Source organism: Podarcis erhardii (genome assembly GCF_964252035.2).
Source record: "Podarcis erhardii genome assembly, chromosome: 10".
Taxonomy (NCBI): Eukaryota; Metazoa; Chordata; class Lepidosauria; order Squamata; family Lacertidae; genus Podarcis; species Podarcis erhardii.
The window spans coordinates 14,190,044-14,217,266 of NC_138500.1; the positions used below are offsets into that span (position 1 = coordinate 14,190,044).

General features: G+C 43.9%; 2 protein-coding genes across 7 annotated transcripts in view; one reads left to right on the top strand and one right to left on the bottom strand.

The window, feature by feature from the left end:
- Positions 1-27,223, bottom strand: part of IAPP (islet amyloid polypeptide) — a 48,168-nt gene that overhangs the window by 2,543 nt on the left and 18,402 nt on the right. Inside the window, exons 1-3 of one of the 4 annotated variants that reach the window (XM_081880261.1) lie at positions 14,807-14,861; positions 5,324-5,420; positions 4,970-5,107 (exon numbers count right to left, since the gene is read on the bottom strand). In XM_081880261.1, coding sequence (XP_081736387.1) covers positions 4,970-5,107; positions 5,324-5,403 — 218 coding nt within the window. In that variant the 5' untranslated portion in view covers positions 5,404-5,420; positions 14,807-14,861. Of the gene's footprint in view, positions 1-4,969; positions 5,108-5,323; positions 5,421-5,719; positions 5,829-5,872; positions 6,048-14,806; positions 14,862-27,223 lie in introns of those variants that run through there. The other 3 variants (XM_081880258.1, XM_081880259.1, XM_081880260.1) reach the window with 3 other exon arrangements.
- SLCO1A2 (solute carrier organic anion transporter family member 1A2) overlaps positions 18,419-27,223 on the top strand; it is a 43,089-nt gene continuing 34,284 nt past the window's right edge. The window contains exon 1 of one of the 3 annotated variants that reach the window (XM_081879848.1): positions 18,419-18,437. Coding sequence is in view for 2 of the 3 variants with exons in the window: in XM_081879846.1 (XP_081735972.1) it covers positions 24,844-24,927 (84 nt within the window). In the remaining variant the exon portion in view is untranslated. Of the gene's footprint in view, positions 18,438-24,429; positions 24,542-24,785; positions 24,928-27,223 lie in introns of those variants that run through there. The other 2 variants (XM_081879847.1, XM_081879846.1) reach the window with 2 other exon arrangements.

Sequence of the window (27,223 nt, forward strand, 5' to 3'; positions counted from 1 at the left end):
GATATATTGTTCCATGTTGAATTTGAAAAGTAAACTCATCTTGCAAACAACTATGATCCAAATCTTACATACTAAAGTTTATTCTCTGAGTGTGGATCTTTATGTAGCTGAAATCAGGGCTGGCCCATCTACTGTATATGGGCCCCTTACCAATCCGAACCAGTAAGGCATGGACTTGTGGGTTTTTCTTCTTCCTTTCTTTTCCAAAAAAGTACAATTGCCTTTTCTTTCTGTTACGATCCCACATGAAGCAATTTTTGAAGATTGCTCCTAGTGGAACAAGAATGAAAAGATTCTTCTAGCTGTCAAAGAAGCACAATAACAATAGACCTAGTGGATTTTAATCAGTCACACAAACCCTTGCAGGACCTTTCCAGATCTTTTCTTCTTAAAGCTGAATGAAGAGGTTAATAAATAACGAAGCTCAATGCATGAAGCCAATATCTTGGTTGCACTGAAACCATATAACGACATTGTACCTTGTTCCGTATATGGGCTGATCTCACTGACAATCATGGATGCTTGAAAATGATTCTTCAAGCCATCTCTTCAGGAAATAGGTTTCAGCTCAGAGAGACAAGGGCTAGATTTTCTAAGGTGTTGGGGTGGGAAGACATGATGTTTCTCAGCCTGAGGTTTGCAGTCCTATTTGGGAAAATGTCTAGGGGGGGGGGGTCACATGGCAGTGATAGGCAGGGCCAAAAGCAAATGTGGACTGAGGTGGAAATTCTGACAGGGAAACTGGAGAAGCTGGAAAAACGTGGGCTGGATGAGGTTATTTTCAGTGGATTTGTTAGGTTGGCTGAACCCAAAGAGTGCTCATTAATGGTTCCTTGTCATCCTGGGGAAAAGCGACAAGTGGGTGCTGCAAGGTTCTGTCCTAGGTCTGTTGTTGTTCAACATCTTTATAAACAACTTAGATGAAGGAATTGAGGGGATACTCATCCAATTTGCAGATGACACCAAATGCCACAGAAGACAGAATCAGGATTCAAGATGACATCAACAGATTGGAGAACTGGGCCCAAACTAACAAAATGAATTTCAGTAGGGTTCTACACTTTGGCAGGAAGAAGCAGCTGAAGAAATATAAGGCAGGGGACACCTGGCTTGCCAGTCGTAGGCATGAAAATGATCTAGGGGTCTTAATAACTTAACATGAGTCAACAGTGTGAGGCAGCAGCAGCTAATGCTATTCTAGGCTGCATCAACAGAAGTATAATGCCCAGATCAAGGGAAGTACAGTGGTACCTCGGGCTACAGATGCTTCAGGTTACAGACTCTGCTAACCCAGAAATAGCACCTCGGTTAAGAACTTTGCTTCAGGATGGGAACAGAAATGGCGCGGCGGCAGTGGGAGGCCACATTAGCTAAAGTGGTAGCTCAGGTTAAGAACAGTTTTAGGTTAAGAACGGACCTCCAGAACAAATTAAGTTCTTAACCCGAGGTACCACTGTAACAGTACCGATCTATGCTGCCTTGGTCAGAGCACACCTGGAATACTGTGTCCAATTCTGGGTGCCACAGTTTAAGAAGGATGTTGACAAGCTGGAACATGTGCAGAGGAGGGCAACTAAGATAATCAAGGGTCTAGCCTTATGAGGAACGGTTGAAGGAGCTGGGTATATTTAGCCTGAGACTCCTCTGAGATATAATAGCCATCTTCAAATACCTAAAGGGTTATCACATGGAGGACGGAGCAAGCTTGTTTTCTCCTGCTCCAGAGGCTAGGACTCAAACCAATGGCTTCAAGTTACAAGAAATGAGATTCCAACTAAAGCATCAATGACAGATGACCATCCAACATCTGCTTGAAAACCTATAGAATCATAGAATAATGTAATGTAATAATATAGGTCAGGGTGAGGAAATTCTAGGCCACTGGCCATCTTGGCCCACATGTCATCTAATGGTCAGGAGGATATGGTCAAATCCTATTTTGGCTACATGCACCTGTTCCCTTCTTTTGGCAGGGGATTCTGTTGAAAACTGCTTTCTGATTCAGAAGGGGTATGCATGCTAAAACGAAGAGGGGGAATCCTCCATTTTAGCAGCACTTCCGACCTGATGCCATTGTGATGTCAGGTGATTGACAAGAGGGCAGCCTATCAGGCCAATCCACATAAAGATTTGGCCCATTGGAGCCACAAATCACAGAGCAGACTCAATTCCAGGTTAGGTGTAGCTAACACATAGGCCACAACTTCCATCTTTGTTGGTTGGACCAAAGAACAGCTGGTGACTAGGGAAGACATTGGAGGAAAGTATTTTAGGGGGAGCAGTTGCCACTGAATGGAGCTCTTCTCTTTCTTCAGGAGTAGCTGATGGGAGCAAGATATTGTCATGCTAATCATTCTCATGATATCAGCAAGTTCTCTAAATAGCCTTTAAAAAGTGCGTCTGAAAGTTAACATTGAGTCATTGTTGCTGCTTAATGACTTAACTATACTATAATTATCTTTCTCTGAAGATACCATGAAGCTGCTGCTCAAATCGATTGAATGACACCTAAATGGGGGGTCTTTTGCATGTAACTTACAAGGGTTATTAACATTCATACATTTACAGGGCATTTTGGAGAGGATTTATTCCCCTCCAATTCCCCTCCTACCAGGCATAAAGCAACTGCTGAATGAATTACTCTGAGAACCAGCTAGTCCCACCCCCTGCAATGTAGGAATCTCAGCTAAAGCATCCATGGCAGATGGCCACCCAGTGTGGTGTAGTGGTTAAGAGCGGTGGACTCGTAATCTGGTGAAATGGGTTCGATTCCCCGCTCCTCCACATGCAGCTGCTGGGTGACCTTGAGCTAGTCACACTTCTCTGAAGCCTCTCAGCCTCACACACCTCAGAGTGTTTGTTGTGGGGGAGGAAGGGAAAGGAGATTGTTAGCAGCTTTGAGACTCCTTTGGGTAGTGATAAAGCAGGATATCAAATCCAAACTCTTCTTCTTCTTCCAGTGAGAGAGAATTCACCTTCCAGGTTAAGCATGCCCAATTCCCTCAACCATTCCTCATAAGGCTTGGACACTATACTTCTGCTGAAATCAAGTGATGTCTGCCTGTTTGCACAAGAACTCACACAAGTGGAAGCATGAGAATCGATACCGAGTAAGACTGTTGTTCTGTTGAGGTCAGAAGTGCCTAAACCAATTGGCGGCAGCACTCTTAGATTTCAGATGAGAGCCCTCCCTGGAGATGCTGGGGAGTTAACCTGGGACACAAGGCTGAGCTATGGTCCATTCCTAAGAGAGCAGTGCAATGCTTCTCACTATTCTGAGGACAGTTACAGGTGACTGGTCAGCCAACCCTTGAGCATCACAGTCCCTACTTGTAAAATCTGCACTGTGCAATCACTCCTTATGTCTCTCACATGAAGAGGGAATTGCAGCAAAGAATTTCAAGAGCACACCTCCATTCACAGCTACCTGCATAGTTGTTGTTGTTGTTGTTGTTTTAATTAGCATCCTCTGACAGGTAATCATCTCCCCACAGAAGGCATGGTCTGAGGCTGTGCACGGTTCCCTAACTAAAATTAGGAAACTGATTTAAAATTAGCTAGGAACTTAGGAAGCCTACCAAGGCTTGCTGCCCTTTATTATATTGTTTCATTTGTTTATATCCAAATTGCTCTTTTTATAGCTGTTTAATAAGACAGTATTTATGGTTCCTTAAATGAAAATGCTCCCGGAACTCAAAAAGAGCACACAAACCTAGTAACTGTTTACATGATTGTTATTTTTTAGGTTGTAAGGAACATTCACACATTACATTCGACAAATTCACAGTCTGTGTATGAAAATAGTTGAGCTGTGCACACGTGTACAGTAATTCACAAGTAATGTTCAGTGAGTGTACAGTCACCTGTGTACAAATGAACAAGGGATCGCTTTTTCACCCCAACACTTGTACGCGTGGAGTGACAGCTTATACCTGTGTGCAGTGTAATGTGTGAACAACCGTGTACATTTATCTGAGCAAGGAAGACTTAAAAACAAAAGTCTTATTTCCATGCCTGCTAACACTCTCTCCTGAAGATCTTTTTAGCATGGGAGGAAAGAAAAATCCTATGCAATAATCCTTTGAGAAATCAAAAAGCAGTAACTCCATGCAAAAGGAAACCTTTGCAAAGTTTGAAAAGTATCAAAAGTTCGAGTCATACTTCTTGGTGGCTTTTCTGATATTTAATATGCCCCCCAAAATATGTCAAGCATTCCTCCTTTTTTTATTTCATTAAAATGGCTTTGGGGGTCAGTTTGATTCTAATTAAAGCAAATGGGTAATAATGAAATACTGCATACTCAAGGTATTAGGGATCTAAATAATCTTAATACTCTTAAATCTTCCCACTTGTTCGCCCCATAGCTATTTCTTATGGATTAGAGTAGTTAGGATAAATTGCTGACAGCCATTCAGTATTTGTATTTTTCTTTTCTACTTCCAAGAAAGTTTATGTTCAAGGAAAAAGGTGACCTCTAGGAAATAACACTGGAGTTCATGAAACACCTCAGATCTATAGCTATATCCTTGCTGTATCAACAATAACACTTCATGCAATCTCATAATGAAATTGGCATCATTGTCAACTTCACCACATAAAAAAATAAATAAATCCAAATTGGTGATCTATTTGATCTTACCACCTGATTGGTAAAGTGCTTTTTAGAAATAAATTCAAGGAGGGTTAATATCTTAGGTAGCTAGGAGAGACTTGTTAGCAGAACTTCTATAAAACAGAAGCAATGATATACTATTCACTGCCAAATATGCTAGCAGTGAGCGAAAGTGCAAATTGCATCTGAAGGTGTGGAGCTGGAGAATATTGCAAACATTGTCTGGAGATATGAATAACCACAGGAACTTGAACAGAAACGCAATGCCTAGGCGAGCCTCAAATGCAGTTCACAACACACTGTCCCTCTGCGCATCTTTTGCATTTGAATCAAAAGCAATCCAAACAAATCTGGTACCTTTTGGGCTTTATCGCTTCCTCTCCGATCAGTGCACTGTTAATTCCCAAGAAGCCGCTACTTCGGGAGACGATGGGTAAGAGCCACTCTTGTCTGTTGGGAGTGCCATCGGATAAATCATCAGCCAAGGAGAGAAGTCTTTAAACAAGGATAAAAAGCAAAATTGTTCTTTCTTTTCATGCTTCTCCTTCTTCTCCTTCCCTTCCTCTTTATCTCCTTCCCTCCCTCTGCCTTTTGCAATTGATATGGCCAAAAACAACAACACCCAAACCCCAACATCCACATGTGCAACACTACAAAAATATATCATTTGACTTATTTTTAAAAAGCAGAATATGCTTAATGGTTACTGACCTGTCGACAGGCGTCGCTTCCAGGGAATTTAAAGTAATAGACAAAATGATGAAAAGAAAGGGTCCTTTGAGGCTGCACATCTCTCCTCTGGGTCTTTCTGGGAGTGGTGGGGAAAGAAATCACACAAGACAAACTTCAGCCAGAAACATTCATTGAGCACTACAATTGCATCCACACTGAATATTCAGTCAGAACAGAAAGAATAACCCAAAGATCCCCGTTCCAATCTAAACGATTAGAAAACATCTCCTCTGTTTCCCCAGATGTTTTAACAGAATTCTGCCTTAACAATTTGCCATCAATCCCGGCAAAATTTCCAGTTTGCGTTACTTTAGAATCCACCCCTCTTTTCTATACTTTTTTCTGATTTCGGTTTCCAAATAAGAACCCGGTTACCTGTCAGTGGCTGAGGAAGGAGCCGAGGAAATCTAGCAAATGCCAGTATTGGAAGCAATCGTGCAGGGAACAATCCCACACTTGCTTCTGACTCTGGGTTACCTTTCCCCCCCCCACCTGCCTTGTTCGCAAGCAATACAAGCGCTTATATACCCTTCATAGCTTTCTCAGCTCTGACATCAGGCAGGGAGAGAGAGAGAAGAGAGAGCGAGAGAGCTTCTGTCATTAACTTCTCTCCCTATAGATAAAAAGTGCCCCCGTAATGAGCAGAGGCTGATGGGTCATCCCTCCATTTACACGTCGGTAAATCTTAGCCAAGCCAATTCGGGAAGCTCTTGTGAAGGGATGCTAATAACGCAAGGCATCGCGACATAAGTAGCAACACCAGCATTTTGAGAAGAGGTCTAATAAGATGCAGAGAGTTGCTGTCCCCTTTGGGTGTTAACTGCCGCTCAATAAGGCAACAAAACAGATTTTCTTTAAAAAAAGGAATTGTGAGGCAAGGAAGAGGAAACGAAACGCAGGGCGAAGAACTAATGAAATGCACATAGTTGGGCATTCTGTAAAGATTTGTTTATTATTATTTAGTAAATTTGTAGACCGCCCGCCATCTGAAGATCGCAGGGCACTTCACAGCGTAAAAATGCAAATTGAGAGCATAAAGTACATAATGACACAAAACAGCAAAAGGGAACCAATAACCTCCCTCCCACAAATACTTTGGTTTAATTAACCAAAGGCCTGGGAGAAGTGGAATGTTTTTGCCTGGAGCCTAATGATATGTAATGAAGGCGTCTGGTGAGTCTTAATGGGGAGAGCATCCATAAATGGGGAGCCACCACAGAAGAGGCCTGTACTCGTGTTGCCACCCTCTGCCCTCTCTTGGGGAAAGGCACACAAAGAAGGGCCTCAGGTGATGATTGCAGGGTCCAGGTTGGCTCATATGGGGAGAAGTGGTGCTTGAGGTTCTTAAGAAAGGAAGAACTATCAGTGTGTATGTGTGTGTGTGTGTGTGTGTGTGTGTGTGTGTGTGTGTGTGTGTCTTTCATCCATCCATCAATGCATTTATCCATCTATTCCCACTAAAACTGACTGCAGAAGCTTTGCAGCCAAAACAGGGCAATTCAGAAATATGGGAGGCTATCAGTATGCTTGAGAGAACCCAGAGTTTTGCAGAAAGTAGGGGAAAATTCTCTTAAAGCAGGCATCCCCAAACTCGGCCCTCCAGATGTTTTGGGACTACAACTCCCACCATCCCTAGCTAACAGGACCAGTGGTCAGGGATGATGGGACTTGTAGACCCAAAACATCTGGAGGGCCGAGCTTGGGGATGCCTGCCTTAAAGGATCCTTCCACTTCGGGGAGAACAAAAAAATACCCATTTAGGACTGAGCATGCTCAATGGCCATGGAATGCTGAATGTCTGTTGGGCGTGGAAAACAGAAAACGGCACGCCCTGGTTGAAAGCCTGACTGACTGGCTGGAACCTGAACAGGAAAATTCCACACAGAACTAATTTGGTGCAGATTGTGTTTGTGTGACAGACAGTACAGTGGTACCTCGGGTTAAGAACTTAATTCGTTCCGGAGGTCTGTTGTTAACCTGAAACTGTTCTTAACCTGAGGTACCACTTTAGATAATGGGGCCTCCCGCTGCTGCCGTGCGATTTCTGTTCTCATCCTGAAGCAAAGTTCTTAACCCGAGGTACTATTTCTGGGTTAGCGAAGTCTGTAACCTGAAGCATCTATAACCTGAAGCCTCTGTAACCCGAGGTACCACTGTATTGAATTGAATAATCAGAACTCTACAGTAAGACTGAATTGTTCTCTATGCACCTTGCAACCATGAAGTGAGATGGTTCACAGAGAGGGAAAAGTCTGAGTGCACCATTAGTGTTAGTGGACCTGCATAGTGTCAGCAGTCAATTGGATGGCGCTGACTCTGCAGGGTTGTGTATGAACATAGGTGACTGTTTTGGATTTGGACAATGGTGACAGGGACTATTAACCTTTCAGATGAAAACCATCCCTTTAAAAACTGACTGCTGCCCTACAGGACAAATAGCTTCAGCAAAGGTCGCTCAGCTCCGGCCCTCCAAATGATGTTGGACTACCACTCCCATCATCCCTGACCATGGACTACATCATCTGGGGCTGATGGGAGTTGAAACCTAGCAATATCTGGAGGACTACACATGTTAGTGACCCCATAGCATTTGGATGTGGCGACGCTTGTACTAGGGAAAACACAGAAAAATGTGTGAGGAAAGGGTTAACCTCCCTATCTCAGTAATATGGACCTGAATTTGAATTAGGCTGCTCATTTGTTTATCTTTTAAAGTAGGAGCTGCAGCTGTATCTAGTTGCTTAACAAATACTCTTCGCATTATTCCTGCATGATCAGGAATAGGGTGATGGCTGTGCTGAGAGGCGAACGCCTTTCCCCTCTAAAAAATGTTCGGAGCAAAACTTAGTGGGAAGAAATCTGGAGCAGAGGCTATTTGTGTCCGTCAGTCCCCCCTCCTCACTTTCAACCATCTGGATTCTTTTCCAGGCTTCCCTCCTTCAACACAAGCATGCACCTCTGAAAATGGCAGGAAAAAAACGAGAGAGGGGGACGATAACCTGCTTTTTCATTAGGTACTCATCGGATGACGTTTGCTTGACAGTTCTGCTATGAATAGCGACAGCCCCCCCCCCCCAAGTATTTGGGGAGCTGAGCCTAACCAAGAATCGAGATGTTCATAATAGTTTTCTGCAAGCTGCAAAGTTGAGCACGCAAATAAACAAACATGCAGCCGTTCATTGTGTAGGTGGGCTTACGGTGCCAAGAATGACTGGCTGTAGGAAGTTCCATTTATGGGCTGAGAGGAAGTCTTTGCAGTTTGAATGTAGGAAGGCAGAGTTTGGAGCTTGCTGGGGGGGAAGTGGCTACTATGTTGTTGACTGGCAGTGGAGCTGTGGGTTAACCCACAGAGCCTAGGACTTGCCAGTCAGAAGGTTGGCGGTTCGAATCCCCGTGATGGCGTGAGCTCCTGTTGCTCGGTCCCTGCTCCTGCCAACCTAGCAGTTCGAAGGCACATCAAACTGCAAGTAGATAAATAGGTTCCGCTCCGGCGGGAAGGTAAACGGCGTTTCTGTGCGCTGCTCTGGTTCGCCAGAAGCAGCTTAGTCATGCTGGCCATATGACCCGGAAACTGTATGCCGGCTCCCTTGTCCAATAAAGCGAGATGAGCGCCGCAACCCCAGAATCGGTCATGACTGGACCTAATGGTCAGGGGTCCCTTTACCTTTACCTAGTGGACCTATCTGCCAGCATGCTTGATTCCTACTTGCTCAACCTCTACATTTGAAAAGAAACAGTTCCAAACAAACAATCCTAAGTCTCCAGGATGTTCTAGTATTGTCTACCTGCCTGCTTCCCATCTTCTCAACTTAGACATTAGCAAATAATCAGCGCCAGGTAAAAAGCACTTGTTCCTGTTGGCATGCATGTCTATATGTGCAATTGATCACACATTATGAAATCTTTAGATTTTTAGCATGCAAACCCAGAGTCGTCCGCGACTGGACCTAATGGTCAGGGGTTCCTTTACCTTTACCTATTTAAAGAGAGTAGTTTTGGTTCAATATACACCAGACAACATACACCGGTATACAGGGGAGTGCAATACTATATAACAGTAAAAAAAATCAAAAACAAAACCAGACTGGAACTTAGAATACAAGAATAATCAGTTCTATGGCAGAGATGAAAATACTGATTAATTGTAGCCATTGTTACAGGATGAAAAGTGGCTGGTTAGGCAAACAATTCAAATCAGATTGGAAACTTAGTTACAGCTAGGGATGTGGGAGGTGGGGTCAATTCAGTTTGCATTTAAAGGGGAACTTGCATCATTCCAAAACAACATGAGGACCGAAACACTGCCAGCCCTTTGGAATTCATAGTTGTCTGAATTTGGCAATGCAGATCTCCAGCCAAATAATTTCTATAAAAAAAGAAGCAGCACATACTAGGGTGTGCATAAAAATTGAGACATTAGTGAAAACAACATACTAACATGCATTCTATTAGGGGAAATTGCTTGCAAAAATGTGAGTGTTAAGCCAAAATACCACAAAATTGCCATTAAAAGGTGTATAAATTAGGAGTGATCTGCGCTGATGTGTTTTCCTGTGGCGTTTGTTTTTGTTTTTTGTTTTTTGGCATTGCAAGCTCATGTTTAAATGTAGAGATCTAAACTTAAGAGTGGGGAAATAGAAATGGAGACAGACCGAAATTGACAGATTGACCCCATTCCTAGTTAAAGCTGGGCCTGTTTGAGGTAGGATGAACAACCTACCAAATATGGAATAAGTGTAAAATATGTCAAGCAAATAAGAATAGAATGTTTGGCAGAAGGAAGGAAAGAGCAAAGAGACCCTGCTGCCAGCAGATATGTGGCTAAACCTGGAAACGGAAGATGCTGCCAGGATAGTGGCCATGGACACGATGTTTGCGTGCTTGCTATTTCCTGGCCACCTTTTGGCCCCATAAAATTGAGGGGGGGGGAGAGGGGGTTGCTCAGTGGCCCATCCATGGTGATCAACTAATTGCCGAAGCTTGCAGAGAGCCATGAGTTGAGCAAGACATTGCAAGCGCTGCCAATCAACTTGAAATGTCCCAACCAAACCTCAGCTTGTTGGTTCACCATCCCAACTGTCCCCAAGGCAGCCCTGTTTCCCTTTTGCAAACACTTTGAGTAAGCAAGGAGAAGCTGATGGGACTCTCTTGCCTTCGAAGGACCTCTCCGCTGCCTGCTACCCCATCCACACCTACCATGGTGAGTTCTTTGCTCCTGGAGGGATGGAGTAGAAAGAAGAGGAGGACTATGTCTTCTTCTATTGGCTGCCCAGTGGAGCATTATTGCTCAAGTTTTCGTAACAGCCCTAGTGGGTCTCTGCCGCTTCTGATGCCCCCAATCTTAGCCAGTCATGTCTTCCCTATAGCCTTCTAAAAATAGTTGAAACAGCAAACACAACATCTAAGGGTATTTCTGGCCAACTACCTTCATTCAGAATAACCCCCCTTTTTAAAAATAAAAATAAAATCCCCCTTGCATTGCTTAGAATCTAACTAGATACAATTGACAGTTTCTGCCCACGGAGAACATTGGTGCCCCACTTCAAGAAATGGGACCTGATGGGTAACCAAATGGAAATGTTTTCGGGTTATATAAAGCATTGATTGATGAATCACATAGTTAATGGCATTTTCGGGAGAGGAAGAGGACTCGGGAGATGCAGTGATGCCTTTGAACTGTCAGTCAAGCTGCCACACATTTGTTCATGAACCATTTTAACGACACGCACTGCACCTCGTAACAGGGGATCAAGCAGACCCCATAACAGAGGCATGAAAAGATCCCTCAAGGACCTTCCATTAAAGGCCTTGTTTGCCTAAAACTGGGTATTTTATTATTTTTTGTTTTGATACACTATGGAAAAAAAGAATCAAACTGAACGATAGAGCTGCTTTAGACAACCAGAACATTTGATGTTTCCTAACATTCAGAAATGGATGTTTTTGTAATAAGATGTCTTAACGAATTTACCTCTAGACCAGGAGATATCCACCTGCTTACATTTAAAAAAAAAACCAACCAAAAAATGAATGCACGGAGTTTCAGAAATAAGATGCTCGTGATGACCTTTGTTTTGGGAAGAACAGATGGAATAATATCGTTCAGGGCTTTGAAGCTGGAAATAAGGGTGATCGCTTATATATTCTGTTGGGAGACTTAAGACAGATAAAAGAAGCTGTATTTTTCGCTCCATAAGACACACCTGACCATAAGACGCACCTAGTTTTTAGAGGAGGAAAGGGGGAAAGCCCCGTTTTGGGGGGGATCAGCTCACAGTTGTGCAGCTTCTTTTGCAAAGGGAAAAAATCCTGTTTTTATGGGGTTCAACTCACAGTTCTGCAGCTTCTTTAGGAAAGGAAAGGGAGCTGTTTCTACAGTTTCCAGATAGATAACCTAATCAGCCAGTCACATGTTGCTGGGGAAATAAAAGGCCTCCGTCTGCAGAACATTGAACAATGGAGACCTGGGCAAGGGGCCGGACCAGAAAGGGAGCCAGCGATCGACCACACATTCGCTCCATAAGACGCACAGACACTTCCCCTTACTTTAGGAGGAAAAAAATGTGTCTTATGGAGCGAAAAATACGGTATTTCGCACAGCACATAGTCAAATTATGGAACTTGCTCCCCCAGGAGGCAGTGATGACCATCAACTTGGATGGCTTTAAAAGAGGATCAGACACATTCATGGAGGAAAAGACTACTAGACATGATGTCTATTCTCTGCTTCCACAGTCGGACTTCCGGGTCGGCGCCATCGCCGAATGGCGGACTCCCTCCGAGCTCCGGAGGGAGCCTGCTGGGTAGGGGGTCGGGTCCTGCCGCGCCGGCGACGCGGGGACCCTCAAAAACCATGGGCGGAGATGCCCATGGACTTGGTGACTCGGCGGGCACCGTTTGCGCCCCCCGACCCGCGAAGGAGCCTTTTTAAAGGCTGCGGAGCGGGTGACGGTGTGTGTGTGGTGCTATGAGTCTACTGCTTCCCCTGTCTAGTGAAGCCGCATGCCATTCGGCGGAGAGCAACGACTTCTTCTTTGGAAATTTCGGATTTGGACTAAAAAGAACAATGGCTTAACGCAAGGATTTGACAACTAAGATCGAGAGATGAACTTGCTTACTTGAAAAAAAATTTAACTTCACGAAGGGAAATTACAATAATTGTGCTGGAGGAGAAGATTGATTTGTGGGAACTAAAGTGCAACCCCCCCGGGAACCGGGAACGATCCGCTATGAGAAACTGGCGAAGAGACACAGAAACTTTGACAGCTGTCAAAGTAGCTGTCAAAGCAGGAAAATAAAAGAGAACTTTGTTATGATGGCTTTGCTGGTTAGATTTGTTATAATTTGGACATAAATTACTGGAAATAAAGGCAACAAGTTATTTGACTTTTGGGTCTGATTTTGAAAGAAATTAAGTTACCATATTCCCTCTAGAGGGAGGCTGGGACATTGCAACAGTAGCAGCAAGTGGAAAAATACTATGAATTTGAGCAGGATTCGTTATCTCTTGGGAAAGCTGCAAAAACGAAGCATTATTTTGTCTACAGAGGTTTCTGTACTAAAGGAGACAATGGATTTATCTATTGAAGAAAGGAAGGGACTTGACGCAAGTTATGTTCCTGAATAACAAAAGCCTCTGTGGAGAACAAGAAGTTTCTGAATTAGAAGGTTTCTGCAGCAGAACAGGAAAAAGCAACCTGAGGAATAAGAGCTGGACTAAACTTGAAGTTGGAGCATTTGGAACATCCAGACTTTAAAAGGATCAAGAAACAGAATTTGAGTTAGACTCTAAAACATAGAGGTCTGGATGGAAGAAGAATGATCTTTTCTGAGAGTTTCTCCGAGATTGGACTTTCTGAAATTAAAAGCTATCAAAAGACGGCAAAGTGGAGCTGAGACATAGACGTGGATACACCAGGCTGGCAGTAGACAATGGATGAACTTTGGGGATCGGAACCGGGGAGTGGGGGGGGGGGAGATTTGGAACCCAAAGGCTGTAAAATTACATATTTTTTCTTTCTTTTTTTCTTTTTAGTGTCTGTTGTTTGAAAATAGGGGAATTCGTGGAAGGGAAATGGGGTCGATCCTAGGGAATTATATAAAATATAAGGAGAAATGGTTAATTAAGATAAATAAGATAAATTAATTTGGAATAAATGGGTTATTTAAAATTACAAATAAGGCTTTAAAATTTGGGGTAAGAATTTGTGGAATCAATTTAAAGGAAATGGAATACAATAGGGGGAGGGGGGGAAAGTCCGGGAAAGATGTCACTGAAACTAAGTGTAAACTATATTTGTCTTTTCTTTCTATCTTTCCTTTTTATTCTGGAAAATTTTAATAAATATTATTTTTTTTAAAAAAAATATTCTCTGCCTCCACAGTCAGAGGCAAAGGCTTCCAAATACATCTGGAGCTTGAATCCTGAATGTCATGCGAGTTGAACATTTTGGCTCCCAAACGCTGCAAACCCGGAAGTGAGTGTTCCGGTTTGTGAACATTCTTTGGAACCTGAACATCCAGCACGGCTTTTGCGGCTTCCGATTGACTGCAGGAGCTTCCTGCAGTCAATCGGAAGCCGCACCTTGGTTTCTGAATGTTTTGGAAGTCAAACCAACTTTCGGAACGGATTCCATTTGACTTCCAAGGTACCACCATACCGGATTTTGGGAACAAATACTATGGAAACAGAATGCTGGACTATATGGGCCACTGGCCTGATCCAAAAGGCTATTCTCATAGAAGCAAGGATATCTCAGTTGATTAGATCATAGTGCTTATAATACCAAATGCACAGGTTCGATCCCCAAATGGGACAGCTGCATATTGCTGCATTACAGGTGGTTATGGTCTATGTTCTTAAGCCCTGTTTAGACAATCTAATTAGGAGAGCTGCCAGTATGTTGGAAGAGATATTCAGTTTCGTTTGCATTTTAATGCAAGCTTCCCTAAAGTTTTCTGGGGAAAAAATATGTAAAGCGAAATATAAGAAGCCTTCACACTTCTCTGAATTTTGCATTGTGGTTCTCCAACCAAACGGTCTGTACAATAATGCATGCATTAGGAGAAAGTGTGCATAAATGTATATATTTATGAAAATAACACGGGAAAATGCATTGTGTTAGGGGGAAATGCTTGTATTGGGGGAAAACATAAAGTATGCAAATCTGTATGCAAAAATATGTATATCAGGAATAATGTGCAGTAAAATGCTGGCAAAATTTCATGAAGACTTAAGAAAAATACACAAACCAATATAGAAAACTAAATTGATGATTGTGAAGATAGGAAAATGAGGAACTTGGAAAAACAAATTTGATAGATTCACCCATTCCACATTTGACCTCTGGTTCACAGAAGCAGAGTGCCTTTAACAGCAGCCCAGGTAAAGCACAATGAATGTAGGAGGTTTGGGATTGGAGGGAGGAAATTGATTCAACTTGTATTTAAAGGCAAACTTACCTTATTTGCACAGTGTGAAACAATACACAAACTAAAACACAGCCTCCTTCGAATTCTGCGCTTCTCCACCTTTTGCAACGCAGCCTAGTAATGTGTGCAAAATGGCACAGGGTACTTATAAATTCATGTTACTGGCGAAAACCACAATGTAAATTCATTGTATCAGGGGAAATCGCTTTGCAAAAAGGTCTCCGTTAGCCAGAATTACATACAAACACTTGTGTATTAGGGGATATTTTCACTAAAAATGCTGATGATTTTTGTGAAAGCGTTAAAAAAAATGCAGAAACTGAAGTGGAAACACAGAGGACTGAACAATAGACCAGAAGGAAAAAAAAGAGAGAAACTGAGAGAAAACCAAATCGACAAATCTGCCTCTCCCTATTTGGGCCAGTGGACCCTTTGCTAATAAAATCCCTCTTCTGCAGGCATAAAATGCCATATCTGCAGACCATGAGCCTCGGGTGAAGGGCAGTGTAGAAATTAAAAAAATAACCCACCCTGGAAGAATGGCAGATGAAAGTGACGGACTATATGGAATTGGCGGAAATGACTGGCAGAATTCGAGACCTGGGAGAAGAGTCGGTAGAAGAAGACTGGAAGAAATTTAAAGACTATCTGCAGAAATACTGTAAAATTAATGAATGTTAAAATGATGTTGGATTGAAATTAAGTGGCACTAGCAACAAAATTAATAAGAGTATGCAAAAATGAATTGATAATGGATGAAAATTTAGAGTTATAATATGTTAAGTTATAGAGTTAAAATAAATGAAAGAGGGTAAGGATTTGCTGATTTGATTATGTAAATGGGAATACAAGAAGGGGAGGTGCGAGGAAGTCACGAGAATAAGTAAATGGGTTTTAAGATATTGAAAAGAATGATTTTTTAATTTAATTTTATTGTTTGTATTTTTCTTTTTTATGTATTTTTGTCTTATTTTGTGTTTTTTTGTATATTGTTTTGTACTTTTTTGTTGAAAATTTAATAAATATCATTAAAAAAAAAAAGAAATTCAAAAAATGAATAAAATGTATGAAAGCAATAGCAAGCATACATGTTCAAAGACAAGCAACAACTGAAGTATCAAATTCCATATCTGTGTTCTGCACCAGCCTTGGCCATTGATGAAAATTACAACCGCTGCAAATTCCTAACTGCTAAGGACATTATGTATACAGGGGGCAGGTCAGGCTGGGTGATCAGGCATGCAGCTGTTCACACTCAGGGGAATGCCCTCTGCAGGAGCACCTCTGTTAAAACCCCTTCCTGTTTTGTTTGTTTAGGTTCTGTGTTTTTTCCCCCTGGCATGCAACATGCTTGACAAACTTCACCTTTGACACCACTCATTGATGCCTTGTGTCAGCCTGTGGTTATGGCTGCCAGTTTTCCAACCAGTCACCGGAGCTGCACTTAAACAGCCGCACAATCTGCCAGTGGCACACATGCCCATCGCTACAAATCAAGACATGGTTCGAGGAGCCTTTTCTATCAGCTGCCACCCAACTCAGGGTAGACAGGAAGTCAGTAACATTTGTGTGCTTGTGAAAGTTCAGATAGCCAAGTTTGGTCCTGTGCCTTTTAACAGGTGGAAGGGGAGTTGGCCGGCTTGCCCTGCCCCCCACAACTCCACTCCCAACCTTTGCCCATTGAAACTGAAGCTCAGCAGTTATGCTAATGTCCCTAACAACCTGTTATTCTCCCTGGAAAGAAAAGGCCATTGATTCCAACGGAAGCTATAATGGTGATTTACATTTATGATCCACCTGATACAATAAAAAGTCTTCAAATGACAAAATAGAATCCAATGCATAAATGCAATTTAAAACCATTTTTTTATAAAAAAAATACACACGAATAATACTTAAAATGCTTATAATGCTCATCCAGCATCATATCAATAAGGGGAAGTCCTTATTTCCCAGTTGTGTAGGATCATAGAGTTTGACGGGACCTCAGATGTCATCTATTCCACCCCACTGTCAACGCAGGAAACCAAATGATGTGTGAGAAGAAGATTGCTATGACCCAGATAGCTGTTTATGTGCACTTGAAATGTATGAGTCAATTATAGCCATTAAGTAGTGGCACTGGTTTCCTTTAACTTCTGAACTGAATTGGGCCTATTTAGGTGGAACCAGGGTTTAACCAAGTGTTTAACCAAGTTGGGAGGACAGCCTCAGATCACCCCAGCTCCGGACTGCCAGAAGGCAATGCGGGCAGGCAGCAGAGGGGAAGGAGAGGCAGGCTGTAAGCTGGGCTGGGCTGCTTGCAAAAAGGCTTTCAAACAGCCTTGCACTGTGCTTTGGCAGAGTGGAGGACCATGCTTCACCAGCATGTTCCCTGCAGGGATTGTACTGGTGAAGTAGTGGGGAGAAGACCCTGCGTCCCCTTCTTTCCCAGCTTCCCCACCCCTCCTCCGTGTTTTAAAAACCCAAATAAAATGTATGATTGGGAGACAGTGGAGGAAGAACTGCCCCCTCCCACTGAATTGATTCAGGGCCCAGTTGCAGGTCATGTCAGCTGCAGATTAACCCTAGTGAGGGCTGATCCAAAGTCCCATACTGCTGAGCCGTACTCCATACAATAAGGTAAAGGTAAAGGACCTCTGGACGGTTCAGTCCAGTCAAAGGTGACTATGGGGTTGCAGCATTCATCTTGCTTTCAGTCCAAAGGAGCCAGTGTTTGTCCACAGACAGCTTTCCGGGTCATGTGGCCAGCATGACTAAACCGCTTCTGGCACAACAGGACACCATGACAGAAGCCACAGTGCACAGAAACTCTGTTTACCTTCCCACCGCAGTGGTACCTATTTATCTTTTTTAAAAATAGTATTTTTATTAATTTTTCAACAAGAGTAACAAAATATAATAAGAAACAAACAGTAACAAATGCAATAACATCCATAAACAAAGATAATTATACATAAAACCATATCAATTCCATAAAGTGGGATTCTCTGAATCCTCTGACTTCCCTCCCCTCCCATTCCTGGTTCCCTAAATTTCTTATTAACTGCATATCATTTCTACTGTACTATTTCTAAAATTTACTGTACTATTTCTAAAATTACAAGTGTTCTTAAAATCCTGCCAATGTATTTATCTGTTTACAATACATTTGTAAAAACATAATAAACATTTCCCATTCTTTTTAAAATTTCTTGTCATCTTGATTTCTGAACTTTCCAGTTAGTTTCGCCATTTCAGCATAATCCTTTAATTTGGTTTTCCACTCTTCTTTAGTCGGGACTACTACTTCTTTCCATCTTTGGACTAACAGAATTCGAATGTGGTATCTATTTATCTACTTGGACTGGTGTGCTTTCAAACTGCTAGGTTGGCAGGAACTGGGATGGAGCAACAGGAGCTCACTCCTTTGCAGGGATTCAAACCACCGACCTTCCAATCAGCAAGCCTAAGAGGCTCAGTGGTTTAGACCACTGAGCCACATTGGCATTATTTACTCAGCTAGAGCAAAGCAAGTTAAAATGTGAGGCTGCAAATATTTGACAGAAGCCTATCATATAATGGCCGCCACATGCTAGTTAATTTTCAACACGTTGGGAAATAAAAGATCAAAGGCAAAATCAGGAAACATCATTCCACATGTTCCTAAACAGTCGCAGCGGTAAGTGAATGACAGCATCTGTTTTACTAAAGATCTTGAGTGTGGGTTTGTTTTAATATTCAAGTGTGGTTGCTGACAGAGCAGGAAAAAGGGCCATCTCAGCTCTTCTGCCTTTGACTGTGTCACTTGTGTCAGAAAACAGTGCAGCTTGCCATGGTGTGGAGATGAACACGATCGCCTGCTAGATTTCTTCATGCCAAGGTGCTATTGCAGGTTTCGTTACACGGTCTGGTTAAAAACTTGGCAACCCTGTTTTTGAAGGGTTCCGTCTGCAGTGCAAAATGTACAGACTCCTGTGGGTTCCGGAATAAGTGATGTTTCTGCAAATTGATTCTCTTGTTCTAGGCAGGTTCAAGCTATACCAGGTAGCACTGCCAGGCCTAGGGCATGCCAACCGCACCTCCTTGTTGCCTGTCACTTTCCCTGTTGTGGACTTTTTCAGGTTGGTTCCATCCATCTGCTGTAAGTGGACTTGGATAGGGTGGAGGGGGAAAGAGGAGCCAGAGGGGCTTGAAATGCACCAAAATGGGGCATGTTGGCAGAATATGGAGGGCGGAATCGTGCCAAGCCACCCTAGAGACCTAGCCCTGGTTTTAGAGCAGAAACAGTAAGAGTTAATCAAATGGATTTCCTGTTAAATGGCAACATATGAAGGCGTACCTGATTAACTAATAGCAGTGATCAATTTACGTGTGACTTACCCATATTTGTTTTGAAAATTTTACAGATTTTATCTGTGTTTTAGTAGTGGTTATTTCACACGCACGCACAAAATAGTTTTGCAGATTATAGCTGTGTTTTATCTACAGTTTTATTGTGTACAATGCTTATGAGAGGTCTTGTTTAGGCAGCTTATACAGTGGTACCTCGGGTTACATACGCTTCAGGTTACATACACTTCAGGTTAAAGTCTCCGCTAACCCAGAAATAGTACCTTGGGTTAAGAACTTTGCTTCAGGGTGAGAACAGAAATTGTGCTCCGGCGGTGTGGCAGCAGTGGGAGGCCCCATTAGCTAAAGTGGAGCTTCAGGTTAAGAACAGTTTCAGGTTAAGAACGGACCTCCAGAATGAATTAAGTACTTAACCTGATGTATAGCTTTGCACATAAAACAGTGATAATGAGATTATGACAGTCTATCACATTTCCCTTCCCCTTCTTCTGTCGGTGGCGGGATGGGGTAAGGTGAACGTATTTGCCACACCCTCCACCCCTGGAAGAAGAGGAATCATAGAAATGTAGGAGAGATGTTATCTTCTATAGGGGAGCGGTCTGGGCACCACATGGGGGCATTTTGCCCAGTAGGAGAGAAGTGACACTTAGGCTATTTAAGCCTATTTAATCCACATTCCCCCCTCTTTCCTTTCTGGACACCCACCCTCCCACCCTTTCTGCAGTGTGGGGTTTGCTAGCTACCCTTTCTTTTAGGGAACTGAGTAGGATTTTTGGGTAGGGACACAGATTGCCTTGCACTGGAGAGCCAGTGTGGTGTAGTGGTTAAGAGCGGTAGACTCCTAATCTGGTGAACCGGGTTTGCTTCCCCGCTCCTCCACATGCAGCTGCTGGGTGACCTTGGGCCAGTCACACTTCTCTGAAGTCTCTCAGCCTCACTCACCTCACAGAGTGTTTGTTGTGGGGGAGGAAGGAAAAGGAGAATGTTAGCCGCTTTGAGACTCCTTTGGGTAGTGATAAAGCAGGATATCAAATCCAAACTCTTCTTCTTCCTTGATTTCACCTACTCCACACTGCTGAGTGCTTCCCATAGGGCTGGAGTAAAGGTAAAGGTAAAGGGAACCCTGACCGTTATGTCCAGTCGCGGACGACTCTGGGGTTGCGGTGCTTTATTGGCCAAGGGAGCCGGCGTACAACTTACAGGTCATGTGGCCAGCATGACTAAGCTGATTCTGGCAAACCAGAGCAGCACACGGAAACACCATTTACCTTCCCACCGGAGCGGTACCTATTTATCTACTTGCACGCTGACGTGCTTTTGAACTGCTAGGTTGGCAGGAGCAGGGACCGAGCAACAGGAGCTCACCTCGTCGCGGTGATTTGAACCACCAACCTTCTGATCGGCAAGCCCTAGGCTCTGTGGTTTAACCTACAGCGCCACCTGCATCCCTTTCAGGCTGGAGTAGTGTATAGCCATTTGGCTTACTGGCATTTGTTCCAGGCAGGTGAGCAGATTTAAGATAATATGCGGTCAATATCTGAGTCATTTGGGGCGTTTGGCCTAGTACGTGCTTCGGGTTGAAAGTCGGCCAATGAACCCAAGGTCTATTCAATGGAAGGGTGGATAGGAGTTTATCAAACCTTGCTGTGTGACCATAGCAAGCTGTAAACTGGCTCAAGCAATGGGAGTGATTGGATCCTCCCATTTGCTTCGCTCACATGCCCAGACTTATTTGATTGGACTCCTTGTTCTTGTTCTGTTGACTGGCAGATCCTTCAGCTGTTTGGCAGTTCTGGGAGCCAGTGTGGTGTAGTGGTTAAGAGCGGTAGACTTCTAATCTGGTGAACTAGGTTCGCGTCTCCGCTCCTCCACATGCAGCTGCTGGGTGACATTGGGCTAGTCACACTTCTTTGAAGTCTCTCAGCCCCACTCACCTCACAGAGTGTTTGTTGTGGGGGAGGAAGGGAAAGGAAAATGTTAGCTGCTTTGAGACTCCTTCGGGTAGTGATAAAGCGAGATATCAAATCCAAATCCAAACTCTTCTCTGTCCCAGCTCCTGCCAACCTAGCAGTTTGAAACCATGCCACTGCAAGTAGATAAATAGGTACCGGTGTGGTGGGAGCGTAAACAGCATTTCTGTGCACTCTGGTTTCTGTCACGGTGTTCTGGAGCGGTTTAGTCATGCTGGCCACATGACCCAGAAAGCTGTCTGTGGATAAACACCGGCTCCCTTGGCCTGAAGCAAGATAAGCGCCACAACCCCATAGTCACCTTTGATGGGATTTAACCATCCAGGGTCCTTTACCTTTATATATATATATATATAAAACTTTAATAAATATAACCCTCTTCCCCACATTCGTGTTGCCCTGCATCTTCTTTTGATGTGATAGCAATAGCTGTATTTAGATGGCAGGTGAAATGTGCTTCTTTGTCCAGGCTTTTTGGAACCTGAGGGCGTTGATGTTGGTTGGAGTTGAGAGTTAGGGCTCAGCTATACAGCTGCAAATATAACGTTTTAAGCATGCTTTAAGTGCATTATACAAATGTGACACTAGATGGTGACGGTTAGCTAATGGCAAATTCAATATATATTTTCATTATTTTTTTAAAAAGAAGCATTTTCACAGTATTTAAAGAAATATATATGTCTAGACTCAGCCTTAGTGTTCCTGTTTTGACATGGAGGGATGGTTCGCTTTTATGTTTTGCATTACTGTTTATAGTATACGTTTTGCTGTTAAGCTGCCATGCACTTTGAGCTGCAGGAAGGAGCAGGGGCAGAAAGACTCTGATAAAATAAATAAATATTGACACTAGCTAGCACCAATTTCTTTCTTCCCTTTCCATTTATTATATTCATATTCTGCCCTTCTTCGCAAAGTTGCCCAGGGTAGCAAACAGAAAAAGGAGTGTATTGGAGGTGGGGAGATCATAGAATTTAAAATATTGGGGCTCAAAACACAGCTTTCCATAGTTATATAGTTTAAACAATCACACACAAACGAACAGAAACTTTCCCAAGAGCTAATGCGGCTCCTTGAACAGCCAAAGGTTGACCACCCCCCTTGCTGTAGACTGAGGAAAGCCTGCAAATAGGTTCCTTAACCTGGGAGACCACATTATGAGTTCTGCACAAAGGGGTCCAGCGGCGAATTCAGATGCCCCCAGACTAGCAGTATTTTGCTGGAAGGATTCTGGGTCATCCTGGAACTTTAGGTGGATTAAAGCTCTGTTGCGAAGTTCAATAAACTTGCTTTGAAAAAAGGGAAAGAAACAAACTTTTTGCCATTTGGAAAAGTGATGGGGAAATGCACTGCAAAGCGTGGGACTGATGAATGATTAACAAGAAGGTTTGTAAAAAAAAACCTTGCAGGCAAATGAGGTTGAGTTCAGGATGCAGGGTGATGGCGCTGCAACTGCTCTGTAACCAAAGCAGAATGAATGCTTAGTACAGGTAAAAAGGTTAAGGACCCCTGGATGGTTAAGTCCAATCAAAAGCGACTATGGGGTTGTGGTGCTCATCTCGCTTTCAGGCCGAGGGAGCTGGCGTTTTTCCACAGACAGCTTTCTGGGTCATGTGGCCAGCATGACTAAACTGCTTCTGACACAACAAAACACTGTGACAGAAATCAGAGTGCACGGAAATGCCGTTTACCTTCCCGCCACAGCGGTACCTATTTATCTACTTGCACTGGTGTGCTTTCGAACTGCTAGGTTGGCAGGAGCTGGGACAGAGCAATGGGAGCTCACTCTTTCGCGGGGATTCAAACCGCCGACCTTCTGATCAGCAAGTCCAAGAGGCTCAGTGGTTTAGACCACAGCACCACCCTCATCCACCCTCATCCAGATGTAAAGTCTCTGTGGACTTGTGGTTCTTTTGAGGGTGTCTTCTGCAAAATGCCATTGACATCATAACAGCACAGCTGTGGTGGATTTATAATGGACCGTCCACACACACCATCCTGCTCTATTAGATGTTCTGCGATGCTTCCCCAATTTTATTACATTATTGCTGTCCGAAGGGGAGCTATAGCACAACAAAGCGAAACCACAGAAAAACCTGGAGCATTTGTGGTGCGACCATTTTTAGGATTTCAGCACAGCATTGTAGCGTGATAGGTGCCTGAGTGTCATGCCACTGGGTGCACAAATTTTGAAAGTGCCCCCAGTGTAGTGTGGCCCTGTGCTCTTCTCTGCCTGCCAAGGTCCACATTGATCAGTCAGGTCCCCCCCCTGTGTGGGCGGGCAGACAGTTCAGCTTGGCCCGGTTTTGCTCCAGTGGGGGTGAGGTTGCTTTGGCAGTGGTGACCCCCTGCTGAGTGCCTGCACACCTGCCCTGGGTGCCAGCAACGAATGCTATGATACTGTTTCAGTAGGAAGCTGCAGGACATCATACCCCAGTCTGAAATTAAACAGCATGTATACAACCATTTTTATGGGATGCGGGTGGCGCTGTGGGTTAAACTACAGAGCCTAGGACTTGCCAATCAGAAGGTCGGCGGTTCAAATCCCCGCGACGGGGTGAGCTCCCATTGCTCGGTCCCTGCTCCTGCCCACCTAGCAGTTTGAAAGCACGTCAGCGTGCAAGTAGATAAATAGGTACCACTCTGGCAGGAAGGTAAACGGCATTTCCATGCGCTGCTCTGGTTCGCCAGAAGTGGCTTAGCTGGCCACATGACACAGAAGCTGTACGCTGGCTCCCTCGGCCAATAAAGCGAGATGAGCGCCGCAACCCCAGAGTCGGTCACTACTGGACCTAATGGTCAGGGGTCCCTTTACCCTTTACCTTTATACAACCATTTTTAGGAGATGCAAACAGTGTTTTAGGGTTTTGTAAAGTTTATTATTATTTCATTTTATAATAAAACAGAAACAAGAGTTGTGAAAACTGTATTGAATGCAAGATCGTGTATGTGCCCTGGTGCCATCATGAAAAGGATGCCTGGAGGAGTCCATAGTGGTGCCCACTCAGCTGCTGTTGGACTCCAACTCATCCCTGACAATTGGCCATGCTGGCTAGGGCTCATGGGAGTTGTAGTCCAGCAGAAGGCGCCATATTGGTTGCCCCAGGACTCCAACTGCTGTGCGAGCTTTATGCAAGCAAAGCAAAACAAATGCTCAGTTAAACAGTTCATCTAGAGGAGCCAGTGTTCATTATCTCAGTTTCACTGTGTACATATTTTGCCTTTAATGAGCACATCAGTGCAACATTTTGGATCCTGTTAGGGGTTAATGGCAGCCGACTGGCCAGAACTCAAGGTAATCAAAGACCTGCAGGGATTAAAATTGTTTAGGGAATTACCCAGGACTCAAGTCTTTTTACAAGCTTAGCTGAACAAGGAAGAGAGAGCAGAGGAGACATTCAGGTAGTGTGTGGTCCGATCCTGGTCTGAAATGGAAACGGAAGCCAAGATGAGTGATAGCATCAAGGTAGGCAATCCAAGGTTGTGCCTAGTTTATTGTCTGAAATGTACTTGCAAGAATAGAGAGGAGAGCTGTAAAGAGAGATATGACCATGTCTTGAAATGGGGCAGTTTTCTGGGTTATTTATTTTGGCTCAAGGTCCCCCAGTTTCTTGTTTCTTTCTCCCGCTCAGCAGGTCACTGCTGAATATAACAAAAGTTTCACTTAGACTTCTTCTAAGAAAGAAGTACATTCAGTCCCGTTCTTTCACCCCGTTGTCTTGGTTTTGTGTCTCTCGTAAGAGATCCTTTCATTGCTCCAAAACTGCAATGGCTTCATCCCAAAAGAAACTCCGATATGGGTTAGATTTGAGGAGAGAAGCCAATGGATTTGCCACTAACAGGATCACCGAGGTATGGATAGCAATAAAGCCATAAAGATGCTGCAAGACGGAAAGAGATGGGAGGGAAATGGGGAGAAAAGTCATCTAATGGGAATGTTAAAAATAAACAATCAGAGCTTTGGGTTGATGCTTTGGGAAGCTTGCTTGGCGCAGGGAATATATGATGTTACATTTATCTTACAGTCATGATGACTAGAAGAGTCCTTTTTCAAAAAACATTATAAAGAATGTTGGGATTTGCAAGATTCTAACTCACACACACACACACACACACACACACACACACAGCCTTTAGGTTGCATGCCATCAAATCCTAGACTGTAGCATGTTTTGGGTTGTTTTTTGTTTTAGTTTTTTTGCTGGCTCACTTTGAACTAACAGATCAAGCGATTAAAAGAGCCGCACTGTACAAGCATTCTGAAAATGCTGCTCCCTTTAATGACCTGAAGAAATGTCCAAAATAATTGTGTAACCAGAAGTTCAGGGAAATAAAACACCTGACGTTCTTTTAAAACATTCCTTGGCACGGAGCTCGCAGGACTTTTGTGTATTGTATTTTCCGGCAAGCAGATTTTCATAACCGACGACGCTGCAATGGGGATGGTGTGTGTGTGGCGGGGGATTGGGGGCATGATATCTCTCCCGTGTTGCACCTAAAGCTTTTCCTAAAGGAACAGCCAGCACTTCCAAATCGCAGCACTCGGTTTGTATATTTGAGGGCACATCGAGTTAACTAGCAAAATGCCGGTCATCATTTTTTGTGTGTGTGCATGTGCATGTGTGTAAAGGGGGCTTGAAGCTGCTGAGAGGCAAACTGTACACCTCTGCAAGGCATTGCCATAGAATCAGAGGATCACAGCACCATAGACAACTCTTTGCACATCAAGGACGGAATTTGGTACTATGGCACCTTGAGCTTGCCCAAAATTTGGTGCTCCCCCCCATCCTTGCACCCTGCCAGGCTTTGGGAAGGAGTTATGAGGGCTGTGGCAGGGTCTTAGAGTCCACTGACCTCCTTCCCAAAGCTGGGCAAGTATCACCTGGGCTTTGGGAAGGAGATGGGTGGACTCTAGGACCTTGACAGAGCCCTCACGCCTCCTCGCTGTAGCCAAGCAAATGCTTTGCAGGTGCCCTCTCCGCTCGGCGCTCAGTGTGGGCGAACTGGTTGTGCTGCCCTAAAATTACCTCTGTGCTCAGTGTGGTGCCTTCTATGCATGATGGAGGAATGGCGCCTCTAATAAACAGCTGTTCAGACGCCACTTAAATATCTTGAGTGAAGGAGAGCCTTGCCACCAGCTCTTAGCATAGGACATTTTGCCTGATGTTCAACCAAAATCTGCTTCCTTTTACGGCTCCCGCCTCCATTTGCCCTGCTGCTTTCCCTCCGGGAAACTTGATATTTAGTGCGGAATTGGAACAAACAGCAACCGGGTTTTCCTGCAGACTGCTGTTAGTTCTGATTTAGCGCTAAAGAATGGGTTTCCCAGGGGATGGTGGCTGAGCAAAGGCAAAACCACTTGGAGTCATGTATAGAAAGTGGGAGTCAATGGAAAAAAACCACTTTCTAGGTGTGGGACAAGCCCATAGTCCCCACCCATTGGGCCTAAGCTGGAAAAGGTTGCCCACCCCAGTGTGCAGTACAGATTTTTCAACTACGGCCAAACTGTTATGGTACATGTGTAATATTCCCATTGGGGAGAACAGTGTTGCCCTGCTCTCTAAGCAGTTCCTGGGGCAGCTCTACACTCTTGGGAAGAGAAAGTGCCAGTGGAAGCCAACACTGCCCTACCAATCTATGTAGCTGGGCAGGCTTGCCTAAATAGAAATAGTTTTAGCAGATGCCAAAAAAGAGTACACCTACCTGTTGTCAGTTGGTGTTGTGGACTGGCTGGATGCAGAGGAGTGGTGGAAGGAACCAGCCAGGGAATCCCCCAAGGGACGAAAACTCAGAGCCTGGAGATTGGTGGTTAGAGAGAGAACAGTGGGAAGAAGAGGTGTCAAAAGCTGAAGAGGTTACAGGGTTTAGTGAGCAGGGATAATCTGTGGCAGAGAGAAGTCCGGAATCAGAAGATGAAGCAGGAGAGGAGGGAAGCCAAGAGGCAGAGATGAGGCAGGCTGCTGAAGAAGCCAGGGTGTCACCCCCTTCTGCTGCGACAATCTACCCTCCCTGCCCCCAGTCTCCCAGAACCAGAAGAGGTATGAAGAGAGTTAAACAGAGACAGACAAGGCAAAGAAGTCTCAAGTTGCTTGGGAAGGACTTGGGGGAACAGGAGACTTAGAGAGCTGTGGAAAGTGAGGTTCTTCAG